The sequence below is a fragment of the Myotis lucifugus genome, unplaced genomic scaffold, assembly GCF_000147115.1.
Source record: "Myotis lucifugus unplaced genomic scaffold, Myoluc2.0 scaffold_1226, whole genome shotgun sequence".
Classification (NCBI taxonomy): Eukaryota; Metazoa; Chordata; class Mammalia; order Chiroptera; family Vespertilionidae; genus Myotis; species Myotis lucifugus.
In genome coordinates, this window is record NW_005872274.1 from 38851 (window position 1) to 60874 (window position 22024).

The following is a 22024-nucleotide window of genomic DNA, read 5'->3' on the forward strand; positions in this document are numbered from 1 at the left end:
TATGTCAGAAAACAAGGAAAGTATTTAAAATTGTATTCATAGACCAAATGTTTATGGCAAATAATTTTGTTGAAAGGAATTGTAACTGGGAGCTGGCATGCATTGCCGTCTGTGGTTCGGTGCAAGGGGCAGGGAATAAGGGCATGCATGATAAGGATTGATGTTTTTGCCTATCTATATTTTTCTTTTTACCCTCCCCCCCTCCAAATGCTGAGGAAACTATCTAGCAAGATCAAGTGGAAAACTTACCTTCGAAATAACCATTTGTATATTTCTCCCTTTGTTTTGTTGTGCAGTATCCATATCGGGACTGTGACATCAGCAAGGTCCTGCTGCACCTGATTCACATAACAGTCAATACACTCAATGCACAGTATCATAGCTGCAAGCCCCATGCCACGGCGGGCCCTTTGTACAGTGACAACAGTAACATAAGCAGATACAGCGAGAAAGAAAAAGGTACTTCACCCATCTCAATTCTATCCTAAACTGAGTTTGAATACGTAAAACATCCTGGACAGTGTTTCTCTTAGGAGACAGAAGGGGGCCCTCAGGTGTCATTCTGGAGTCAAAAAATCACTTACTGCTTCATTAATTTTCCAACTTTCCCATGGATGTTGCTGCCTTAATTTTTAAAATGAAAGAGAAATAATTAATGTGCTTCTGAAATCCATTTCATAAGAAATAGTGTTTGGTAAAGATTGTCTGCTGTTTGGTTAAGAGACCTTTATGGGCCTTTTCCTACGTGACGGAAACACCTTGCTTTGGGCTGTGAGGTAATTCTTAGTAGAGGCATGTAATCTTGTCGGTCTCTCGTTTGCTCCTGAACTTTGCGCTCACAGATTTGAATGGAGTCTGCATTTGCTGACATGCTTTTTGTAGCTGCCCTATTCAATAAGAATTGATTTAAGGCAACTGGAATGAAATACTTTTGCTGCATAGGTTTACATTATCTCCGATATTGACTTTTTATATTGATAGCTTTTCCACAAAGGAGTAGAATAAAGCTCTAGAGTAAAATTATAGCCTGAAGAACCAAGGTGTTTATCTTTAGTGCCTGTCACGGGGTGACTAGACTTGTAAAAGGTGACATCATCTAATCCAATCCTGGGAGAAAGCCAAGTGTCCCCTGACCCTTTGGTGTGTTATAGAGCGGTGTTAATGGAGTCTGCCTTGGTTGACTGCTCTGAAAATATCTCATTAGGATGGGTTGGAGCCAGCGTTCCATTATTGGTTTATTGCTGCAAGGTCTGAGTTTAGGTTGGCTACAGATGGATCTCAGAGTCCTAAGTTATTTAGCTCTGGTATCCATCAGACCCTTTCTGAAGAATATCTCATCTACCAGTTTAGGTCCTAGTTTCTGGGAAATTCGGTGGATCCAGTTACACTAGGGATGTCCTCAATGTGGGCTCAGCGTTTGGGCCAGTCCCAGGTGACCCTTTCTAGATGGGAGATGCCATCCTGAAGCCTTTCTTCTCGATTATTCAGTATAATTGAGAATTATTTTGCAGCTATGTAATGGCAATTGCATAACTCTTTCCTCAAAAACCTGCATTTTAAAAGGAGTATGTTTTTATAAAGGAAATAAAAAAAATAAAACAGGTCACTGTTGCCTCTTCTCAAGACACAGGAGTTTGATAGGCTTTCTCATCTTTGTGGAAGTTCACTGGTAGTCTTGTACCCATTTTAATGGTTAACATTTATTTTTTTATTTGACAAAAAGCATCACTATTCTTGGTTTATCTAATATCTACTGCTTCAAATTTCACTTACTTATAGACTCTTGTGTATGAGGACAGGATCAAAACGTAACTCTGTATTTGTACTACCCTTATGCTCAAGAAAGCTTAAATAACCTTAATCGCACCTGAGCCTCATTTTGTCACATAGGTAGACGTCGATATAGGCCAAATGCTGTGATTTCAGTGATATTCAGCTCCAACAGTAGGTTAATTCCATTTATCCTGGTACTAAGTGCACTTTTCTAGCCTTTTCTCTTGCTGCTTTGAACATGGCTTTGGCCTTTCCAAAGCATGGAAGGACATTTGAAATTAAGTGAACTTTATGGGGTGCAACATAGCAACCCTTTCCTTATTAATTCATTTTTGTGTTTCTCTTTGATTTAAAATTGGCCAAATGGGGACAGAAGAAGACATAGAAAAACGCTTGACAGGCATTCTAGTGACCAGTTTATTGAGGGGGCCTCAGGCTGATGAGCCAAAGATTCCTCCTGGGATTCACTGTAGTTACACATGACAAACTCCTCAGAGAAGAGTCTTTACTAGGGGGAAATGTTACTTTCTGTTTTCTTTTTCCTTTGTTTACTCTTTCAGCCCATAATCATTTGTGGAGCTTTTAAGATGGCCAGTGGCGTTTCTAAGCTTTTTCTGTGTGTTGTGTGTGCCATTACCAAATGTAGAGTACAGTATTTTGCATTCACAAAGTATAAGGTGCATGTACTGTTAGGCTGTGTCTATGCCAGTTCTCAAATCCCAAGAAGGCATATATTTTTGGAAAGAGTGAGAACCACTCATTTTGCTTAATTTTCTTTTGCTAAATTAGCCTGAAAATTCACCCAAGGCAGGGAGGTCAAGCAGTATCCCAGACTCCTGACACCTATGTATTATCTGGTTTTCAGTGCATTGGGAAAGCTTCTGCATGAGGCTCTATTGGAACATTGAAATGTCTCTCTTGAAAATGCTGCCAATTTGTCACCTGGGAAATGAGGGGCAACCTCGTATAACAGGTTGCTCTGTTCAACATATGGATGATTTGATGCCTGGATGAAATACAAGCCATGGCTAGACGTGGGCTGGCGTAGAAACCACCCCAGACTTGGCTCTATGTAATGTTTTCATTGAAATGCTTGTGTAGACACAGCCTAAGAGAGAATAACCTCTTAAGTGTAATTTTGACTTTCTCTCCCCAATTAGAAGAAGATAGTGTTTTTGATGAATCTGATATTCATGATACACCTACTGGACCCTGCAATAAAGAGTCTCAAACTTTTTTTGCAAGATTGAAAAGGATAGGCGGCAGCAAAATGGTGAAATATCAGCCGGTTGAGATGAATGTACAGAGAAGTATGAATTTTTTCCTCTTAGTAATTTTATGCAGAAATGTTGTACTCTACTGTTTGTTTGGGGTAAAACCTTAATTTTATTATGTTACTACACATTTTAATACCGTTGATTTTATATATATGTATGCATAAACAGTATATATATATATACACACACATTTATATATATATGTGAATTGACAGATACCTCATTAACGTCATGACTGTGCTAGAGGGCCATTGCTTGATTTGATTTTTTGCAAAACGTTTGTTTCTCTTCCACACAATTTGAATACAGTTTCCTAGATCAGCCTCAGCCAAAGCGATCCCCTCTCCTGTACAAATGAGCAGAGCTGAGGGATTTTTCCGAAGCCTGATTTTGGAAATATAAATCTTAAACTGCCATTGTGGGTTCTCTCATTCCAAGGGTTTCTGGTTTTTGAAATTAGAATGAACCTTACAAAAACTTGGTCAGAAAGTCAGTTTTGCCTTCTGGTGGAGCTGGGATTGTGATGACGATTTATGCCAACTGTATGCCCACGTATGAGGGGGGAAAAGAAACAACGGTGAAGTCTCCCCATAAAATAGTACTAGCTTTTTCTGTTTCAATCAGGTGAAATAGAGCTGGCTGAATATAGAGAAACGGGTGCATTACAAGACAGCATTCTCCACTGTGTGAGAGAAGAAAGCATTCAGAAAAAAAAGCTGCGCTCTTTAAAACAAAAATCTCTTGATATAGGGAACGCAGACTCCCTGTTGTTTACATTAGATGAGCACCGTAGGAAGTCCTGCATAGACCGGTGTGACGTAGATAAGCCCCCCGCCCAGGCTGCTTATGTCACGCACAAACAGCATGACCACGGACGGTCCCGACAGAATTCTGCTACCAGAGGGAGCAATCCTGAAGTCCCCGAGAACCCCGCCGTGGGAGGTTCTCAGGAAAGGCGGAGGCCCGTGATCCCCGAGGTCAGGTTGAACTGCATGGAGACGTTTGAGGTCAAAGTTGATTCGCCAAGAAAGCCTGCTCCTAAGGAGGACTTAGATCTGATCGATCTGTCCTCAGATTCGGCTTCTGGGCCTGAGAAGCAGTCTATGCACTCCACCTCTGACAGCGACTCCCTCGTGTTTGAACCGCTGCCCCCTCTCCGAATAGTAGAGAGCGACGAAGAGGAGGCGGTGGGCCCGGGAAATGATGGTGCTGCTGGCAAAAATGCTGCCTCCTCGCCCTCCATCCCCAGCCGCCCCCCGGCCCTCAGCCTGAGCACAGCTCCTCTTGTGCAAGTAAGTGTGGAGGACTGTTCCCAAGGCTTTTCCTCCAAGGACTCAGGAACTCATCAGCCAGCAGGGGACAAGGACTTCCGTTTCATAGCTCTGGAAGACCCCGCCGACTCCGAAGACGTAGCGAGGCCGGGGGAGCTGCAAGAGCTTTCCGGGGGCAGCCCGCTCACGCTGAAACAAAAACGAGACCTCCTTCAGAAGTCATCTGCTCTCCCCGCCTTGTCCCTGGACGAGACCCTGGAGCCTGGCCTCGAAGAAGAGACGCCGGGTGGGCTGATGCCAAGCTCAGGGGCGAAAACTGTCCTCCTCAAAGTCCCTGAGGATGCCGAGAGTCCAATGGAAAGTGAGAAGCCGGACACCAGCGCTGAATCCGATACCGAACAGAATCCCGAGGGGAAGGTCGAAGAGGAGGGAGCTGAGGAGTCGGAATTTAAGATTCAGATCGTTCCCAGGCAGAGGAAGCAGAGGAAGATTGCGGTCAGCGCCATCCAGAGAGAGTACCTGGACATCTCCTTCAACGTTCTGGACAAACTGGGAGAACAGAAGGATCCAGGTGAGCTCCTGCCTCCTCTTCTTCCAGCCCTGCATTCAAGTTTGTGCATCTTACTGGTTAGGTTCTTGGCTTTGACTGTGCATACATTTTTAATCTTTTTAAAAAAAAGTATTTTTATTGATTTCAGAGAGGAAGGGAGAGGGAGAGAGAGATAGAAACATCAATGATGAGAGAGAATCATTGATTGGCTGTCTCCTGCACACCCCCAACTGGGGATCGAGCCTGCAACCCGGGCATGTGCCCTGACAGGGAATCGAACCATGACTTCCTGGTTCATAGGCCGGCGCTCAACCACTGAGCCACGCCAGCCGGACATAAATTCTTAACCTTATATGGTCAGGGAGTGACATTATAATTGTTTCATAATCACTCCAGATCCTTCCTGCCCGGCTGCTCGTGTTGGATTCAGATGTGGTTTTATTGGCTCCATAAATGTTCCCGTATCTGTTGTTTCTAAACTCTTCAGTGAATTCTTGACCATCCTTGTCAATTAGAGGCAATGCTTAATTCATATGAAGATACTCCAAACATCATTTTAGTCTTCCTCAATCAGCAAAAGCCATTAATGTGAACTCTTTTTTTTTTTTTTTAACACACTTCATTGATTTTTCACAGAGAGGAAGGGAGAGAGATAGAGAGTCAGAAACATCAATGAGAGAGAATCATCGATCAGCTGCCCCCTGCACATCTCCCACCGGGGATATGCCCGCAACCAAGGCACATGCCCCCGACCGGAATCGAACCCGGGACCCCTCAGTCCACAGGCCAACGCTCTATCCACTGAGCCAAACCGGCTTCGGCAATGTGAACTCTTTTTGCCCCTCTCCCCCCATCCCCCCCACCCGTGCTTTAGTGAGCTGTGATATAGTCCAAAGGAGGAGCAAATACGAAGGGCTAACATAAAGCAAAAAGTGCTTAGAATAATGAAGAATTGACTGTATACTCATTTAGGGCCTTCAGTTGATTATATATTTTGAACAATATCAGCAATCTGGTGGACATTGTGTCCCCTCAAGAACAACAACAACAAAAAAGTCCAGTTATCACCGAGACCCTAATCCGTGGACACCATGTGGTGGTGAAGTTGTCACAGCACAGGGATTTCCTGCCTCAGGGGCCATTTCTTGTGCTTCCTTGGAGACACGGTTTCTAAGAAAGATAACTTGCAAAAGTGGCAAGCAGGTAGCCCGGCTAAAACATAGTCTGCTGTGGTATTGCCATGCTGCTGATCGGCCGCTTCCTCATGTCTCAACTCAGATCTTTTAAAAAAAGGAATGGAATTGGTCAGGGCTGATTATCTTATTAAATTCCTAGGCTGTAGAGCAGCGGTTCTCAACCTGTGGGTCGTGACCGCTTTGGGGGTCGAACGACTCTTTCACAGGGGTCACCTAAGACCATCGGAAAACACGTATATAATTACATATTGTTTTCGTGATTAATCACGAAATTGGGGGTCACCACAACATGAGGAACTGTATTAAAGGGTCGCGGCGTTAGGAAGGTTGAGAACCACTGTTCTAGAGCATTGAGAACTGGCAGAGAGCTCAGAGACCTCGCTTTCTGTGAGAGGGCCCTGCACGCCCCCCCCACCCCCCACCCCCCACCCACCGCCCCCACCAGAAGGTGATGGGCCTTGCTGCGGGTCACACAGCCAGGTGGTGGCAGTGCCGGGCCTAGTCCCTCAATTCTAGTCCTGCTTCTCCCACTGCTCCATACATAAGCCACTCCTTTGAGGACGGGCTCAGCTCTTTTATTTGCCCGGGTATTTCCTGAGGTTTCTGACTGTTCTCTACCTCATAGGACAGAGCTGTGTACCTCAAAGGTACTCTGTGAAAATCTGTTGAGTGAACGTTAGGGTATTTGAAAAAGGGCATGCTCCAGCCAGGCAGGGGAAGGGAAAGACCCTGGTACTAACCAGGAAGTTTCCTAAGGAAACTAGGGTAGCTTCTTATTGTTTGGAGCCAGGAAAGTTTCTGCATATAGATGGAGGACAGCATTGGCCTAGAAGCTATAGAGGTCTATAGGGTGGGTATATCGGAGACTATAGAAGGTCTGTGGGGTGGGCGTGTATGATATATAGGTTGCAGGTATGTTGTGTGTGTATGTGTGTTTCTTTATTCATCCTTATGTTAGATTGTTCCCCGGGATACTAAGGAGAAAGTTGGTTTTATATTAATATACTTGTTCCTAGAATAAGAAGGAAGTATCTGACAATTACAATAATGTCTTTAAACATGTTATAATGTATATTGTACAGTCATATAATTTTATATCTGTAATGTCCCACCTCCCACAGACACACAGATCTCCTCGCCTTCCTTGCTGGGTGTTGGATGGAGACCCACGCTCTCACCTAGGAGCTGTTTTACTTTTATTTCTGACAGTTTTGCAAGTTTGGTGGTCATCCAGCAACAGAATAGCATCTGCTTGCTTTAGTTGTATATGTTGTGGTGTTTTGCTCTGTGGCAAGAAGAAAGGATTGAGCATAGGAGAAGGATGAGACAGAGACATGACTAAGCTTAAGGACTCGAGGCCATTTAGGGTGGCATCCCTGACCTGCAGCACAGAGTCACGAAAGCACGTAGTGGCAACTCCGAGGTGCTCTCTGTGTCCGATAGTTAGTGCTGCTTCCGGTGGCAGGGAGGTTTGTAAGAAATTTTAGGAGGCTTGCTACAATAAACTATTAAACTTTTCAAAAGCTTTTAAAAGATAATCTTTACCTAGAATAATGTGGAGTACCTTTCCCCCATTAGATTACTAAGACAATACCATATGCAGAAAATATTTCACCTTGGATACATTTGTCAAATAGGAGAAGCAAATGATACAGTCTGTTTCTTGCTCAACTAATAAAATATAAAATCTGAGTTAACATTATTCATTTCATGTTCAATACAGTCTATGCCCCTACATTAAATATGGTTTAGCAAAGTTATAGACAAGTAAATAGGAAATTACATTATAGTGTTTTAGGTTAGGGAGAGATTAAGGACAGGGTGCTCTGGAATTATGTAAGTGTGTTGCCTGACCCAGTTTTTGTTTGTTTGTATTTGGGGGGTGGGGGAGGGGTCTCAAAAACCATCCTGGAGGAGGAGTTTTCTGTGTAAATTGAGATGTAAATGATGAGTAGGAAAATGCCAGGTAAAGGTGGAGTGGTGGAATGATATAGATGGAATGAACTGTAAGCGAGTTTAGGTGTTAGATGAGAAGAAATTAGTCTGGAAGGTGAAGGGACCTGCTCAAGGACGGGCAGTGTGAGCATGTGAGGCCTAGTTGTGTCCCTGTGCTGTCGTTGATCTCCGAGAGGCCAGCTACAGATGCAGAGTGTAATACGCAAGCAGTTGTCCATGAAACTTTGAATGTAATTCCACTAAAGTAATTAGTAGGGTCAGAAAGTATATAACGGTATATAATGGGTATATAAGTAGAATGAGTGTATTAGGCAAGCGGGGAAAGTATACAGAAAAGGTTCTATCTAGACTTTGTTTTTAATCAGTGTCCTGAATTTTAAACACTATTTATGGTTGCAGATCCCTCTACTAAAGGACTTTCTACGTTGGAAATGCCACGAGAATCCTCGTCCGCCCCTACCCTAGAAGCAGGTGTGCCAGAAACAAGCAGCCATTCCTCGATATCAAGTAAGATTTCTTCTGCATTGATTTTGGAACATTATCTGCTACCTTATTTTCAATTTTCACACACTTGGTTTTCTTTTTTTAATGTTGTGTTAGCTTCCTAGGTGACACTATGCTGTATGTTCTCAGAGACCCTAAGGCATGGGCTCACCTTTGTCAACATCTCAAGTGTTTGATAAATCAGTATGGTTACTGATGGACCAAGAATTCTCATTTGTTAAGGAATAATCACTGAATTTCATCATTCAATAAAATAATAATTACATATTACAAGCCTAAACATAAAACATGGAACGGGTTTTGGGACAAGTGGAAAGCATTATGCATGGAATATTTTAATTTGAATTCCCTCCATCATTAAGCATGGTTAATTTATCTGGGTTATCATAAAATAGATGTATTGGATATCTCATGATCCCAACATCATGGTGGAATCAAGTCCTTTAGACCAGGAAATAAAAATGGCCTGAAATTTTTACAAGATCTATAAGAGGCAACTATTTGGAAACTGCCTTCAGTTGTTGGGTCCTAGATTTTGTCATGAGGAGCTTGAGTTCCGCGGAGGTGAGGGTAAGGGTGTCCACCTGGCTCAGTGGAGGCAAGTAAGAGACTTTCGAATAGGAAATTGTCTGCAGGAATCAGATGCAAACAGGCGCAAGTTCTGCAAACTCTGGTCCCGTGTGCTGGTATCGTCTGTGTTCTATGTGGACACTGCCCGAGGAGCTGGTTAATTTTCATCTGACTCTCTTGAAATGAGGATGATTCTGAAAAATCAGATAACGATCTTAACTTACATGCTGGACTGGTAGTACGGAACAACATCATCATCTTCATCGTTCATTCATTCATGCTTTCATTCATTCAGCCACTAGTTATTAAGGGTCTGCTGGGTGCAGGCACTGTGCTTGGCACTGGGGATCAGATGTGAATACATAGACATCCCTTCTCCTCAAGGAGTTCACGGTCATATTAGTGATAAGAGCAGCACTGATGTACATTTGTCATGTGCCAGACACTGTGCCGAGTGGCTTACACACATTGTGGTCTTATTCAGGCCTTACATTAGCATTGCATGGCAGAAGTTATTGACCCCATTTTATAGATTAAGAAACAGGTTCAGAGAGGCTAAAGGACTTTTCTGAAGTCGCACAGCTAGTAAGTGGTAGAGATAGGAATTGGTGCCAGGTCTGTTTGACTTTTCAAGCTCATGCTCTTTTTAGTATACCGTGCTGCCTTAGAATAAGTCACAATCAGTTATAATAGAGGTGATAGGAACTCTAAGAAAGAGTTTCCAAGTGCCTGTTATTTTCCCTTTTGGTAGCAAAGAAGAATGGTTAGTTCTGAATCTAGTTGTTCTTTTTTTTAATCACAAAAAGTCTATTTGATAACCTGATAAAATGCCCATTTTAAAAAAATCTATTTTTATTGATTTCAGAGAGGAAGGAAGAGGGAGAGAGAGACAGAAACAACAATGATGAGAATCATTCATCAGCTGCCTCCTGCACACCCCTACTGGGGATCGAGCCCACAACCTGGGCATGTGCCCTGACTGGGAATGGAACTGTGACCTCCTGCTTCAATGCTCAACCACTGAGCCACAACGTTTAGGCTAAAATTCCCATTTTTACTAAAATCATGAAAGTGTATTTTCTCCTGATTTTCATGAGCCATATGAAAAAATAAAAAGGTAGTGAATTTAGTTAGAATTCCAAGTTGGGTATACTTTGAGATAGGATGACTAAGTCAGTTTGAATTCAGTGCTAGTTAAATGTATCATAAAATAAATGTGCCAATGTATCATAATCCCCATTCATGACTGAATCAAATCCTTTCAGATTTAGCATAGTGCATCCTTAGATTTCCGCCTTCCTCCTTCTCTTCACTAAAAGCGTGTATTAGATGGTTCTTGCTGATATGTTCTTGGAGGCATAATGCCAGGGGTCTTACACGCTGAGCTAACTATTAAGGATTTTTATTCTTAGGGAATTCTGTTGTCTTTAAAAACAGGGAATTGGAGAAATTATTCATTCATTAGAGTTTTCACAACTTTTTTTTGCTGCTAATTTTTAAATTTCTCAAATCTTCTAAAAGAGCTTCACTTTTGAATTTTAAAGAGGCTGTACTTTTCAAGTGAGTCATAAAGTTGTAAGTTTTACCAATCAACCAGAAGAATCAGAGATTTTTCATATTAGTTTGCATCGTCATTTCCATGAATTCAGTTAAGCTGGATTCCAAGACACAAGAATTCCCATCACACCCCTCTCTTTTCATCAGTTTATTAGCTGATTATTTTGTAGCTAAGCATGCCATGACCACCATGAATCAAACAGCATGCTAATTACATGAAAAGCAATATTGTGATTGCTTTCACATCACACCAGGCTGCTGCCTTGGTACCATGATTGAGAAACCTGCCTATGACACTCAGGACTTTCTGGGGACCATACAGTCATCCCAGTTGCTACCATCCCCTTCTGGGTCATGACGTGCAGAGCTTCAGTTTCTGAAATTGTCCTTATAAGAGGGTGAATGGCCACAAGTTCTCACACATCCTGGTGTTTGGGATCCTGTAGAGAAAGCACATCGTGGTGCGCTGCCTTTCTCGCTGGGCGGGGGCTGGGAGGGGTGGGGCTGCTGGGGAGGGATCGGAGGGCCGTGGCAGGCGGCTTTCTCATTGGCAGTCTCCTGGCAGAGGTGCTTCTCCTGTTTCTTTCTGGTTTGGAAATGCTTATAACTTGACATTTCATTGGTGGCATATTTGTCAGTGCCCAATTGCAGAATAAAAATGTTACCACAGCTTTCTGACACAAGATGTTAGCTAACCTGATAAAGACATGTGCTAGAATATACTTGCGGAACACTATCCGAGCCACACTTCTCAAATAGCAGGCTCATACGGAGATTGAAAACAGCATTGACTTCGGAGTCAACATGCTTTGGTTTTACGACCACCTTATTTGCTGGTTGGTTCCAAGTAACATAATTTCATCAGCTTCAATTTCTTTTTAAGAATTGGGGTTGATATGTGTCATCCTACTCTAAAATATACCTGTGTGTACTTACACACACACACGCACACACACACACTTGCACACACCACGGGGACGTCAGGGGATATAACGGAAACGGAAACTATATGTGCACAAGCTCCATTAAAGAAAGTTGAACTATGAATTCAAAGTGAAATTATCTGTCTTAAATACTTTTTGGAACAAGGCAGATATATAAATAAAAAGTTAATGACAAAAATCATGTTGTTGGACTAAATATGTACAGGCTACAGACAGTGCCCGTAGGCGCTGTGTTTTTCTCTACTGAGTGGAGAAAGGCGCCTGGAATAGCGTAGTGCTTTAGTTTTTCGTTTGGATAGGAGCATACAGTTTACCAAACATGACGAATAGCCGATGGAGACTCAATTAAGATTCTATCTGGATGTGTAGAGCCTTTGTGTGCCATGCGGATTTATCCCCCTAGTAATCATCTCCTAATTTCCTTCATATAGCTCAGTATAGGCAGATGAAAAGGGGATCCCTGGGAGCTCTGACAATGAGCCAGTTAATGAAGCGACAGCTGGAACATCAGTCTAGCGCCCCCCATAACATCAGCAACTGGGACACTGGTGGGTCAAGCTTTTTCTTCTTGTTTTACCTCTCAGATGAGCTAATGCCACTTTCCCTGCGTCCCTTCTGCTCCCTTGTTAAGGAATAGACGTTCTCTTGTGCTCTGTGGTTCAAATGATTTTTTAAAACCCTTAAAGTAATTAACAAGTCTACTTAAACTTTCCAAGCATTCTAGAGCCACCTGTTCTCCCATCTAGGTTGATCCAACTCTTTTTTTCCCCCCTCTAAGACCCGGATTCCAGATATTAGGTTATCTGTCTGGGAGTTTAATGATGTAAATGCATAGAGGAAGGAATGGCACTATGATTTCATGATGTGAATTAAAAGTACAAAACGAAATACCAGGTCACCAATATACTCGGTTTTATAAATTGTAAAGTACCCAAATAAGGGACTGTTAATAGTAATAATAATAATAGCCAGTGTCAGCCTAGTGACATCATGATCTGCCAGTAGGTTTGGGAATGTGGGCTGTGTGTCTGAGTCAGCAGGGCACCAGGTTGCAGCCGCACACCCTCATGCTCATACGATGGAAGTGCATCTAACCTCATTGTTAAAGTAAGAACTGACTGCCGTGACATGTCTGGTTTACACATGATCCCTCTGCATTTTCTACACTTTATTACCATGTTTTTCTGCACATGTACCACTTTCTCAAGCCAGTACTTACGGCCTCAATCCTGTTCTTTTGAGTGCCTGCTTTTCTTCTTTTTAATTAAATGGGTCATTTGGGTTACAAAATTACACATGTGAAAGCACTTTGCAATATGCATGCACCAGGAAAATATCAGGATTTGTCACTTGGATCTGGGGGCCAACACTTGGATTGGGCTAATTTAGTATCTTGGCTAGTACTTTCTGGCTACAGTTATATGCAGTTATTTTAATATCCTTCCTTAAGACCAGGACCTATAATTTCCACAGGCCCAAAATCTTGAGATAGTGTTATTTTTTCAAAACCATAATAGTTACATAATTTCAACTTATTTCCCCCCAGTCTTCAAAAGAAAGAAAGAAAGAAAGAAAGAAAGAAAGAAAGAAAGAAAGAAAGAAAGAAGAAAGAAAAAAAGAAAGAGAAAGAAAGAAAGAAAAAGAGAGCTGGTCTATATGACTGAATCCTACACACTATACTCAATCCTACATTTAGCAGATAGTTTCAGTTCTCCTGGCCTTTATAAGGGTTGTTAACATTTTGCGGGTTTAGTGTTTTATCTTTCATTTACTGATAGGTGGTAGTGAGTAATGAAATGCCCAAAAGCCGACAGGCAAGGAGACCAGGAGGAAGACATTGGATAGCCAGTCTTGAGAGTTTGGGCGAAGTCTTCTATCCACACCAAGAGGACTTTGTTGCTCTCTTTACTGAGATGAAGCTGTGTAAGGAACTGAGAATGAAAGCTTTTGTTTGGTTAGTTCTTTAGTAATTAAATGTCCAACTTTTGTTCAGTTGACCTGTGGGCTCCAGAGAGTAGTTCACCATTGTACTGTTTTCTATAGCAAGTAGCTCAGCCTAAGCTAACCATTTTAGATTCTGACTACAATGACAACCCAGTTTGTTTGACTCAGTAGAGATAAAAAGGCAAATAGAGCTCAATTTCCAATCTAAATTTTAATCTAAAAAAAATCTGCATGATGCCAAATAACCCATTTAACTGAATTTTTCACTTTTCAACCAAACTTCCGCCTTGTTCATGTCACTCTGGTGTCTCAGTTAATACTCACTATTTCCATGCTGTCTGAATTTCTTTCACCCAGGTTTCCCTGGGCTGGTTTTCCATCCTCCAAGTTGGTTCTCTGGTCACCAAGTCCAACTAGAGCTTTAATCACAACATTCTTGTTTTTGTTCATGCCATAAAACGTTCTCCCCAAATCCAAGGTCAGAGGAAAGTCGATGAACGTGTAGTTCAGTGTTAGGAGGCATAGTACATCATACCACATACATTGATTCAGTGACTCACTAGCCTGCAAAAGAACAGATCTAGTCATGGAGACACACTGAGAAAGACAGCCTAAAGCATGATCGAGTCCCCTCAGCATGCACCGCTCACTCACAAAGTGCCTGTTTCCTCCGTCCATGTACAACTGATGGCTTACGTTTTTGCTTCATCTTTCACATGAAACCCATGTTCCTGAAGCACCGCTCCCCCATTTCTGCCCCTGCCCCCTTATTCCTGTTCCTCAGTCCTCACATGCCTGTCATTTCCTTGCTACCAGTTCCACATGTTTTCTATATGACCATTCTGGCCATTGCCCCAAATGATCACTTATGTATTTATTGATTCTCATAAAACATTTCTTTATGGCTGTGACGTTAGCCTTTTATTTTTTCATTTCATATCAAGAGAGATGAGATTTGAGCTCTTTTTGGGGTGATAGTGGTGGAATCTGGACTATTTTTGGATGGTTTTAGATGCTCTGCTGCTATTAATTGCATTTCATAGATCTGAAGGGCAGATTTGTAGTGAAACGCCAAACAGCCCTGCCCTAAAAAGTAGGATGTTTCTTGTAAATGTTAATAATCAACTATAACCATGACTGAAAACATGGCCCCAAGAGATCTGGTTAAATTCTTTGGATTGTGAATTGTGCTCAGTTGACCACATTGAGACTGGGATGCTCTATTTGTCCACAGAACAGATACAGCCGGGGAAACGCCAATGTAACGTGCCAATGTGCCTAAACCCTGACCTGGAGGGACAGCCACTGAGAATGAGAGGTGAGTGGAGTCACAGAATCTCAGGCTGTGAGAACTAAAGAAACTGTATCTGTCAATCACTGAGTCACCCAGGGGGTGTGGAAATCTCTTGTTTGGCAGCTCTGTGAAGTGGCTCCCTCCTTTGCTCAAACACCTCCAGGGAGCGGGAATGTATGACGTCTCTGAACATGACCAACAGGAAGTTATTCCTCAGAGAGACTTTCCAACCCTCGGGACCACGCAAAACAAGTCTGGTCTCCCTCAGTAGTCACCTGTTGCTTATTCCTCAGTCTGTCCTGGAACATACATCCCTGGGTCCTTCGGTATCCCTCCCGATATGTGTCAGTTTTCCATATCACCCTGAATCTGCTTCTCTGGGCATGGTCCAGCTTCTCTGTGTTCCCGCCAGAATGTCGAGGTCACTGATGAATAGGTTCTTTTCAGCCTCTGAAATGGCACAGAGTGCGCTCTTGACATTGTGCTGCTCCTAGGAGCAAGCGGAGAATGAGTCTGTGCTAAGTTCATCAGGACGTGTATTTTCAAAATTCATCTCATGGCTAGTTAATCATTACTTTTGTTCTTTTTTAATTCAGAAAGCAGGTTAACCTATCATTTGTAAAAAGTAAAAATGAATCATGACCGCATCTCTTAGCTAGCCGCTTAGATCAGGCAGACCTGCTATTCCTATCACTCTTATTTTCCCTAGGGATGAGGGGATATTTATCTCCAGATGTTGCTAACATTTGTATGGCGCTGAGTAGCAGTTATAGTCTCCGTATCGGATGAGAGGAGACTCTTCTCATTTAGGGGCCTAGGAAAAGCTTTTAGGAGCAGAAATCAGGGTGGTCGAGCAAACTCTGGTCCTTGTCCGTGACCTAGAGGCACAGTTAGCAGCACACACTAGTGGCACAGTTAGCAGCACACATGGAGTGAAGTGATGAGAACAAAGACGGCGAGGCTCTTTCACGGTAAATGAAGAGCCCGTTGATGCAGTGTGGGGACTGAGTGTGCATGCATGCTTGCTTTACCAGTGGTTCTCAACCTTCCTAACACCACGATCCTTTAATACAGTTCCTCATGTTGTGGTGACCCCCAATTTCATTGTTACAAATTGGACATAATTAAAGCATAGTGATTCATCACAAAACAATATGTAATTATGTATGTGTTTTCCGATGGTCTTAGGCAACCCCTGTGAAAGGGTCGTTCGACCCCCAAAGGGGTCGCGACCCACAGGTTGAGAACCGCTACTTTAGACAGACCAATCCTTTATGCTTTCTCTTTTTTTTTTATTAAATCTTTATTGTTCAGATTATTACATTTGTTCCTCTTCCCCCCCCCATAACTCCCCTCCTTCCAGCTCCCACCCCACCCTCCGCCCTCACTCCCCACCCACTGTCCTCATCCATAGGTGCACGATTTTTGTCCAGTCTCTTCCCGCATCTCCCACACCCCTTTTCCCCCCAAGAATAGTCAGTCCATTCCCTTTCTATGTCCCTGATTCTATTATAATCACCAGTTCATTCTGTACATCAGGTTATTTATTCACTTGATTCTTAGATTCACTTGTTGATAGATGCATATTTGTTGTTCATAATTTGTATCTTTACCCTTTTCTTCTTCTTCCTCTTCTTAAAGGACACCTTTCAGCATTTCATATAGTACTGGTTTGGTGGTGATGAACTCCTTTAGCTTTTCCTTATCTGTGAAGTTCTTTATCTGACCTTCAATTCTGAATGATAGCTTTGCTGGATAAAGTAATCTTGGTTGTAGGTTCTTGCTATTCATCACTTTGAATATTTCTTGCCATTCCCTTCTGGCCTGCAAAGTTTCTGTTGAGAAATCAGCTGACAGTCGTATGGGTATTCCCTTGTAGGTAACTGAGTTTCTTTCTCTTGCTGCTTTTAAGATTCTCTCTTTGTCTTTTGCTCTTGGCATTTTAATTATGATGTGTCTTGGTGTGGTCCTCTTTGGATTCCTTTTGTTTGGGGTTCTCTGCGCTTCCTGGACCTGTAAGTCTATTTCTTTCACCAGGTGGGGGAAGTTTTCTGTCATTATTTCTTCAAATAGGTTTTCAATATCTTGCTCTCTCTCATCTTCTGGTACCCCTATAATTCTGATGTTGGTACGTTTGAAGCTGTCCCAGAGGCTCCTTACACTATCTTCGTATTTTTGGGTTCTTTTTTCATTTTGCTTTTCCGGTTGGGTGTTTCTCGCTTCTTCACATTTCAAATCTTTGACTTGATTCTTGCGCTCCTCTGGTCTGCTGTTGGGAGTCTGTATAATATTCTTTATTTCAGTCAGTGTATGCTTACTTTCTAGATGGTCCTTTATCACACCATCGAGGGTCTCATTAGATTTCCTGTACATCTCATCAAGTTTATCGACAGACTCTAGAAGCCTCTTGAGAGACCTCAAAAGTGTGGTTCTGAACTCAATATCCTCCCTTGATAATTTTGTCCTGTTTCTTTGTCTCTGCATTTTTTACGCTTTCTTGGTACACCCCCTAGTGGTCTTTGTGCGCAGTCTTGTTGTAGTTAGGCCTTGATTGTTGTAGTTAATACTAGAGGGATTTGACCTCCAGGCCGACTGGCTGTGATAATCAGCTGTGTCTGCAGTGGAAGAACTTGTGTCCTCTAGGGAGGTGCTAATCTAGCCTTTGCCTGAGGCTATCCGGCAAATGCCTCTGTGCAGGGCTTGGGCGGGGCGGGTCCCACAGGATCAACAGGGCGGTGGAGGGAGCAGTTATGGCTGCTCTCAGTCCGTCCCCAGGGGCTCTGCCTCTCTGTCCCAGCAACCGCTGCAAACCTCAGAGGGACCGAAGCCAGACAGTCCCGCTTCTCCCGTTTGAGTCTGGGTCCCTAGAGACTCGCCCGGATCTGGAGCTCTGAGTCTGAGGCTCCCTCCGGATTGAAACAGACAACCACGCCCTCAGCCACCAGCCCGTGCCGCGCGCACTCCGCACCTTAGTATTTTACTTCAGCACTGCGCCTCCTCTGATTCTCAGTTCCTCCTAGTTGTAGAACTTCCATTCAGCCAGCCTTCCTGTGGTTCTGGATGATGTCCGTTCCGTCTTTTAGTTGTATTTTTGAAGTGGTTGTTCGAGGCAGCAAACTCCGGCGTTAACCTATGCCGCCATCTTGGTTTTCTCCCCTCTTTATGCTTTCTCTTATCTCCCAGGTTCAAAATCTCCAGCTTGGAAGTTGGGCTTTGGAGGAGGTCCCCTCTTTATTCTAAAGTTTCTAAGAACCTTCTATTTCTGTTCCTAGTTCCGTGTGGTATGCACACTGGGTATTTAGTAGGGGAACCATAGGTGGTGGCACCAGAAGTGTTGCCAACAACGGGGGATCATGAGACTGCCTCTAATATTGCAGACTTAGTGGTGACTCAGCTATAATGAAAAGTAGCTGAGGCCTATGGCTTCCTTTTGCATTTCCCACCTTCTCTGGGCACATTGCTCTTTGCTCTCACATCACTAGCTAATGTTGCCCTATGGGAACCATTGCCCGTAACTAACCGATATGCTTTTATAGGTGATTGCCAGGAATATCGCATCACACATTCTGCGTTGTCCTTTGAAAAAACAACTTCACGCTGCTATTGTCAAAAATATCTGTTCGTGGTGTTTGTACTGGATAATAATCGGTTAAAACCACCCAAATGATTTTGATTCCCTCCCTTTTCTTGACTTGAATTGTGATTTCTGCATAATAACAACAGGCAGTGATCTTCTCAAAGCCTTGACTCAGGCTTTTAAAATAATCAATTTCTTATGTTTCTGGTGAGACTGTGCATATATCACCATATATCTAATGGGCTGAATTTTTCCATGTTTAGCACAGGCATTTTGGAATCTGGTAGACATGGTCTGCCAATGTGAAAAGTATGTGGAGTGTTGGGTTTAAACTTTCCACGTTTTGGTTTCTTGAAGCCGCTTCATGCTCTTTACATTACCACTTAATAATCAATCTTGTCTTCTTTTATCTTGGCCCAGTTCTTGCCTTATCTACTCTTAATCAATTTACACTTATGCTGATAATAAATACTGTTGCTTCCATTCCAAACTACATCTTTAAGAATACAACTGGAGATCTTTGTTATTGATACACTTGGGTGCACTTAGGAAAGAGCAGCATCTCAGAAACGGCTGATAAATAAGCGGTAAAATTTGGATTCCCATTTGGGTTCTTTAAATGTAACATAAAGGTATTTCAGATCCTTTCCTTGGCCTTTTGGGTCTGTAGATCTCGGGCTTCTGAGCAGCACATTTGGAGCCTTTGATCAGACAAGGGAGCCTGGCCAGCCCGGCAGCATTGTGCCTCTTCAAAGTCTTCCATACCATTTTCTCCCTCAGATTGACGCACACTGCGTGCCCACTTGGCTGGGTTTCTAAAATTTTTATGTCAGTTCCTTTGGAAACCAGTTCTCTGCATCATCATCTTTCCCCGATTTAAGGAAAGATCATACAGCTATGTTTTGTTTTTCAGCACCACGTTGCCAGTTCCTTGATGAAAAACAGATTCTTTCACGGCCATTGGGTTTCCTTGCCTCCTCTCCTGCTTGGAGAACTCAGAGTCTCGGGTTGTTTCGTAGAGCAGAGCATGACTCTGGACCGTCACTCTGGGATTCTTGGAGTGCCTCGTTTCCACGCTCCCGGAAACGGGCCCCGCACTGCTGGCTTTCTTGACGGAGAGCAGTCTCCTACTCCAGATGTACTCATCACTAGGCCATGTTGCCAAGATTCCTGCCTCAGATTTCTCTGACGGCATCAGAACCCAAAATTTTAAACTGTATAGTATTGATTGGCTGAAGACACTGGCTGATTCTTTCCAAACACTTGATATTTCATTTTTAAATGTTTCAGTTTGAAAAATGAAGTCTTTTGCTTTGGGGCTTATCATATTAATTTCCAAAGTAAAAACCATCTGGGTATTTCTCAGCTCAAACATCTCCTCTTACTTAGGGGTGTGGAGTTCTGGGATCTTATTCCTTTCCCAAAGTCACAACATTTTAGTGTTAGTACGTATTTGTGATTTTAGAAACACTGTTGTAAGGGCAGCTCCCATTTATGCCTAGCAAATAAGGCCATAACTCATTTAGGGGAGTCGAGTAGATTCCCCCCTTTTTCATCTTGGTCCTAGTACCCTTATTGGCACCTGAACTTTTTCTGATTTTTTCAAGGTCAAGAAGCAAAGAGAGAGATAGGAATCTGGCTTTTAAAGCCATATGAGCAGAAACAAATCTCAATCTGTAATTCATTTACTTTTGAGGGGTTGGGCTGTCCACGCCACTTCCCTGGGAATGTGATCTTCGGAGGATTTATAAGAGGAGAACGGGGCTTTTCCTGGCCCCACGAAACAGATGTTTACTCACCATTTGTCTCTGCTGCTTGCCCAGGGGCCACTAAGTCCAGCCTGCTGTCAGCACCCAGCATCGTCAGCATGTTCGTGCCAGCACCCGAGGAATTCACAGATGAGCAGCCGACGGTGATGACTGACAAGTAAGCGCACACAGTCACTTCCTTCACGGTGTTTGCAGAATTTGAGAGTTTGCTCCCTGAGATTATGAGAAAGCATCAGAGGAGGCGTACTGTAATTTGTTCTTCAAGTGACTGTAGCCATAAGTGTTGGTACGCATTTATTATTCTAGAAACACGGCAGCAAATGACTCCACTTATGCAGAGTCATTTTAAAAAACTTGGACGAATGCAGATAATATCCACTTACCAATGATTCCAACAATAATTTCACACAAATAAAAGCCCTCAACCAGAAGCTTCAAATTGCTATTTTGGGATAAGTTGGAGACTTGATCCTTATTCCCATTCTACCAGCAGGATCTGTTCTCTGAATCTCAAACTGGTTATGTCCTGGTTTGTCAGCCTTCAATATCCCCAGATTTCTTATAGGATAAACTCCAAATGCCTTCACTTACAAAAGGCCCATTTGATTGTGAAGGTATGGCTCTGCCACTCCTCACAGGGAACTCTTTGTCAAACCCCTTCATCGTCTCCAGAGCATGCCTGGTGTGTGCTCTCCTCTGTGATTTCATTGGTGCCCTTCTCTTTGTATTATCTCTGCCTGGTGAACTCCTATTCATGCTTCAAAACCTAGTTTAAGGCGGATTCCCTGATTCCATAAGGTCGAATAAGTCATGCCATTCTCCAAATTTCCATAGTATTTGATGCATCTATCTATTTTACCACTTATCACAGGGTATTTTAATTGTTTAGTCGTTAGCACATACATGTTTTGTCATATATTGTGAGTTCCCTAGGGTCTGGGACACTTTCTTTTTGTGTGTGTTAATCCTCACCAGAGGACATTTTTCCCCATTGGTTTTTAGAGAGAGTGGAAAGGAGGGAGTGAGAGGGAGAGAGAGAAAGAAGGAGAAAAAGAAACACTGATGTTAGAGAGACACATCCTTTGGTTGCCTCCCACATGTACCTTGACCAGGGCCAGGGATTGAACCTGCAACCCAGGTACATGCCCTTGACTGGGAATTGAACCTGAGACCCTTTGGTTTATGGGATGATGCTCTAACTACTGAACACACTGGCCAATGCGGGACTGGGTCACTATCTTCTGTATTTTATTCGCTAAGTTCCCTACACATTGCCTGGCACATAAATGCTTATTCAGTGCCTATGATAAAGAATAAGACTTACAGGGTTTTAGGTTTGGAGAGATCTCATTGGAACAAGGAGACTTCCTGGTAAAAGTGACCCAGGTAACAAATGGGGTAGGCTTGTGGCAGAAGGAGAGGAGGGAGGGGTGGAAGGGGCTGGTGAAAAGATCCAAGTAGCTGGCCCCAGCTGACGGGCATCACTGAAGAGGAATGGCGCCTGTGTTGAACAGCTCCTAGGCGTGTCCACATGTGGGGCACCTCGCTGCTTGTGGAGGACTCCTCCTGGCTTCTGCTTTGGTGTAGTTCCTCCTTTGTGTTATCCTCCAAGTCCAGTCTCTCCTAGTTGCCTTCCTGCTCGCCTGTGTCTACATTCCATTTATCCTTTTGGCTACAAATGTGAATCCTATCTTTTTAAAAAGTCAATTTTTAGGAAATATTTCTATTCTATTCTATTCTATTCTATTCTATTCTATTCTATTCTATTCTATTCTATTCTATTCTATTCTTTAGAAAGTTTTTGGATGGAAGGGTCACGGTAGCGATCATAGCTCGGGTTCC

General features: G+C 42.9%; 1 protein-coding gene across 1 annotated transcript in view; it reads left to right on the forward strand.

The window, feature by feature from the left end:
- Positions 1 to 22024, forward strand: part of LOC102421755 (protein unc-79 homolog) — a gene marked incomplete at both ends in the record, with an annotated part of 74773 nt that overhangs the window by 38847 nt on the left and 13902 nt on the right. The window contains 7 exons of the mRNA XM_023748248.1: positions 297 to 459; positions 2934 to 3083; positions 3675 to 4892; positions 8423 to 8530; positions 12030 to 12146; positions 14777 to 14860; positions 20237 to 20339. Coding sequence (XP_023604016.1) covers positions 297 to 459; positions 2934 to 3083; positions 3675 to 4892; positions 8423 to 8530; positions 12030 to 12146; positions 14777 to 14860; positions 20237 to 20339 — 1943 coding nt within the window. The remainder of the gene's footprint in view (positions 1 to 296; positions 460 to 2933; positions 3084 to 3674; positions 4893 to 8422; positions 8531 to 12029; positions 12147 to 14776; positions 14861 to 20236; positions 20340 to 22024) is intronic.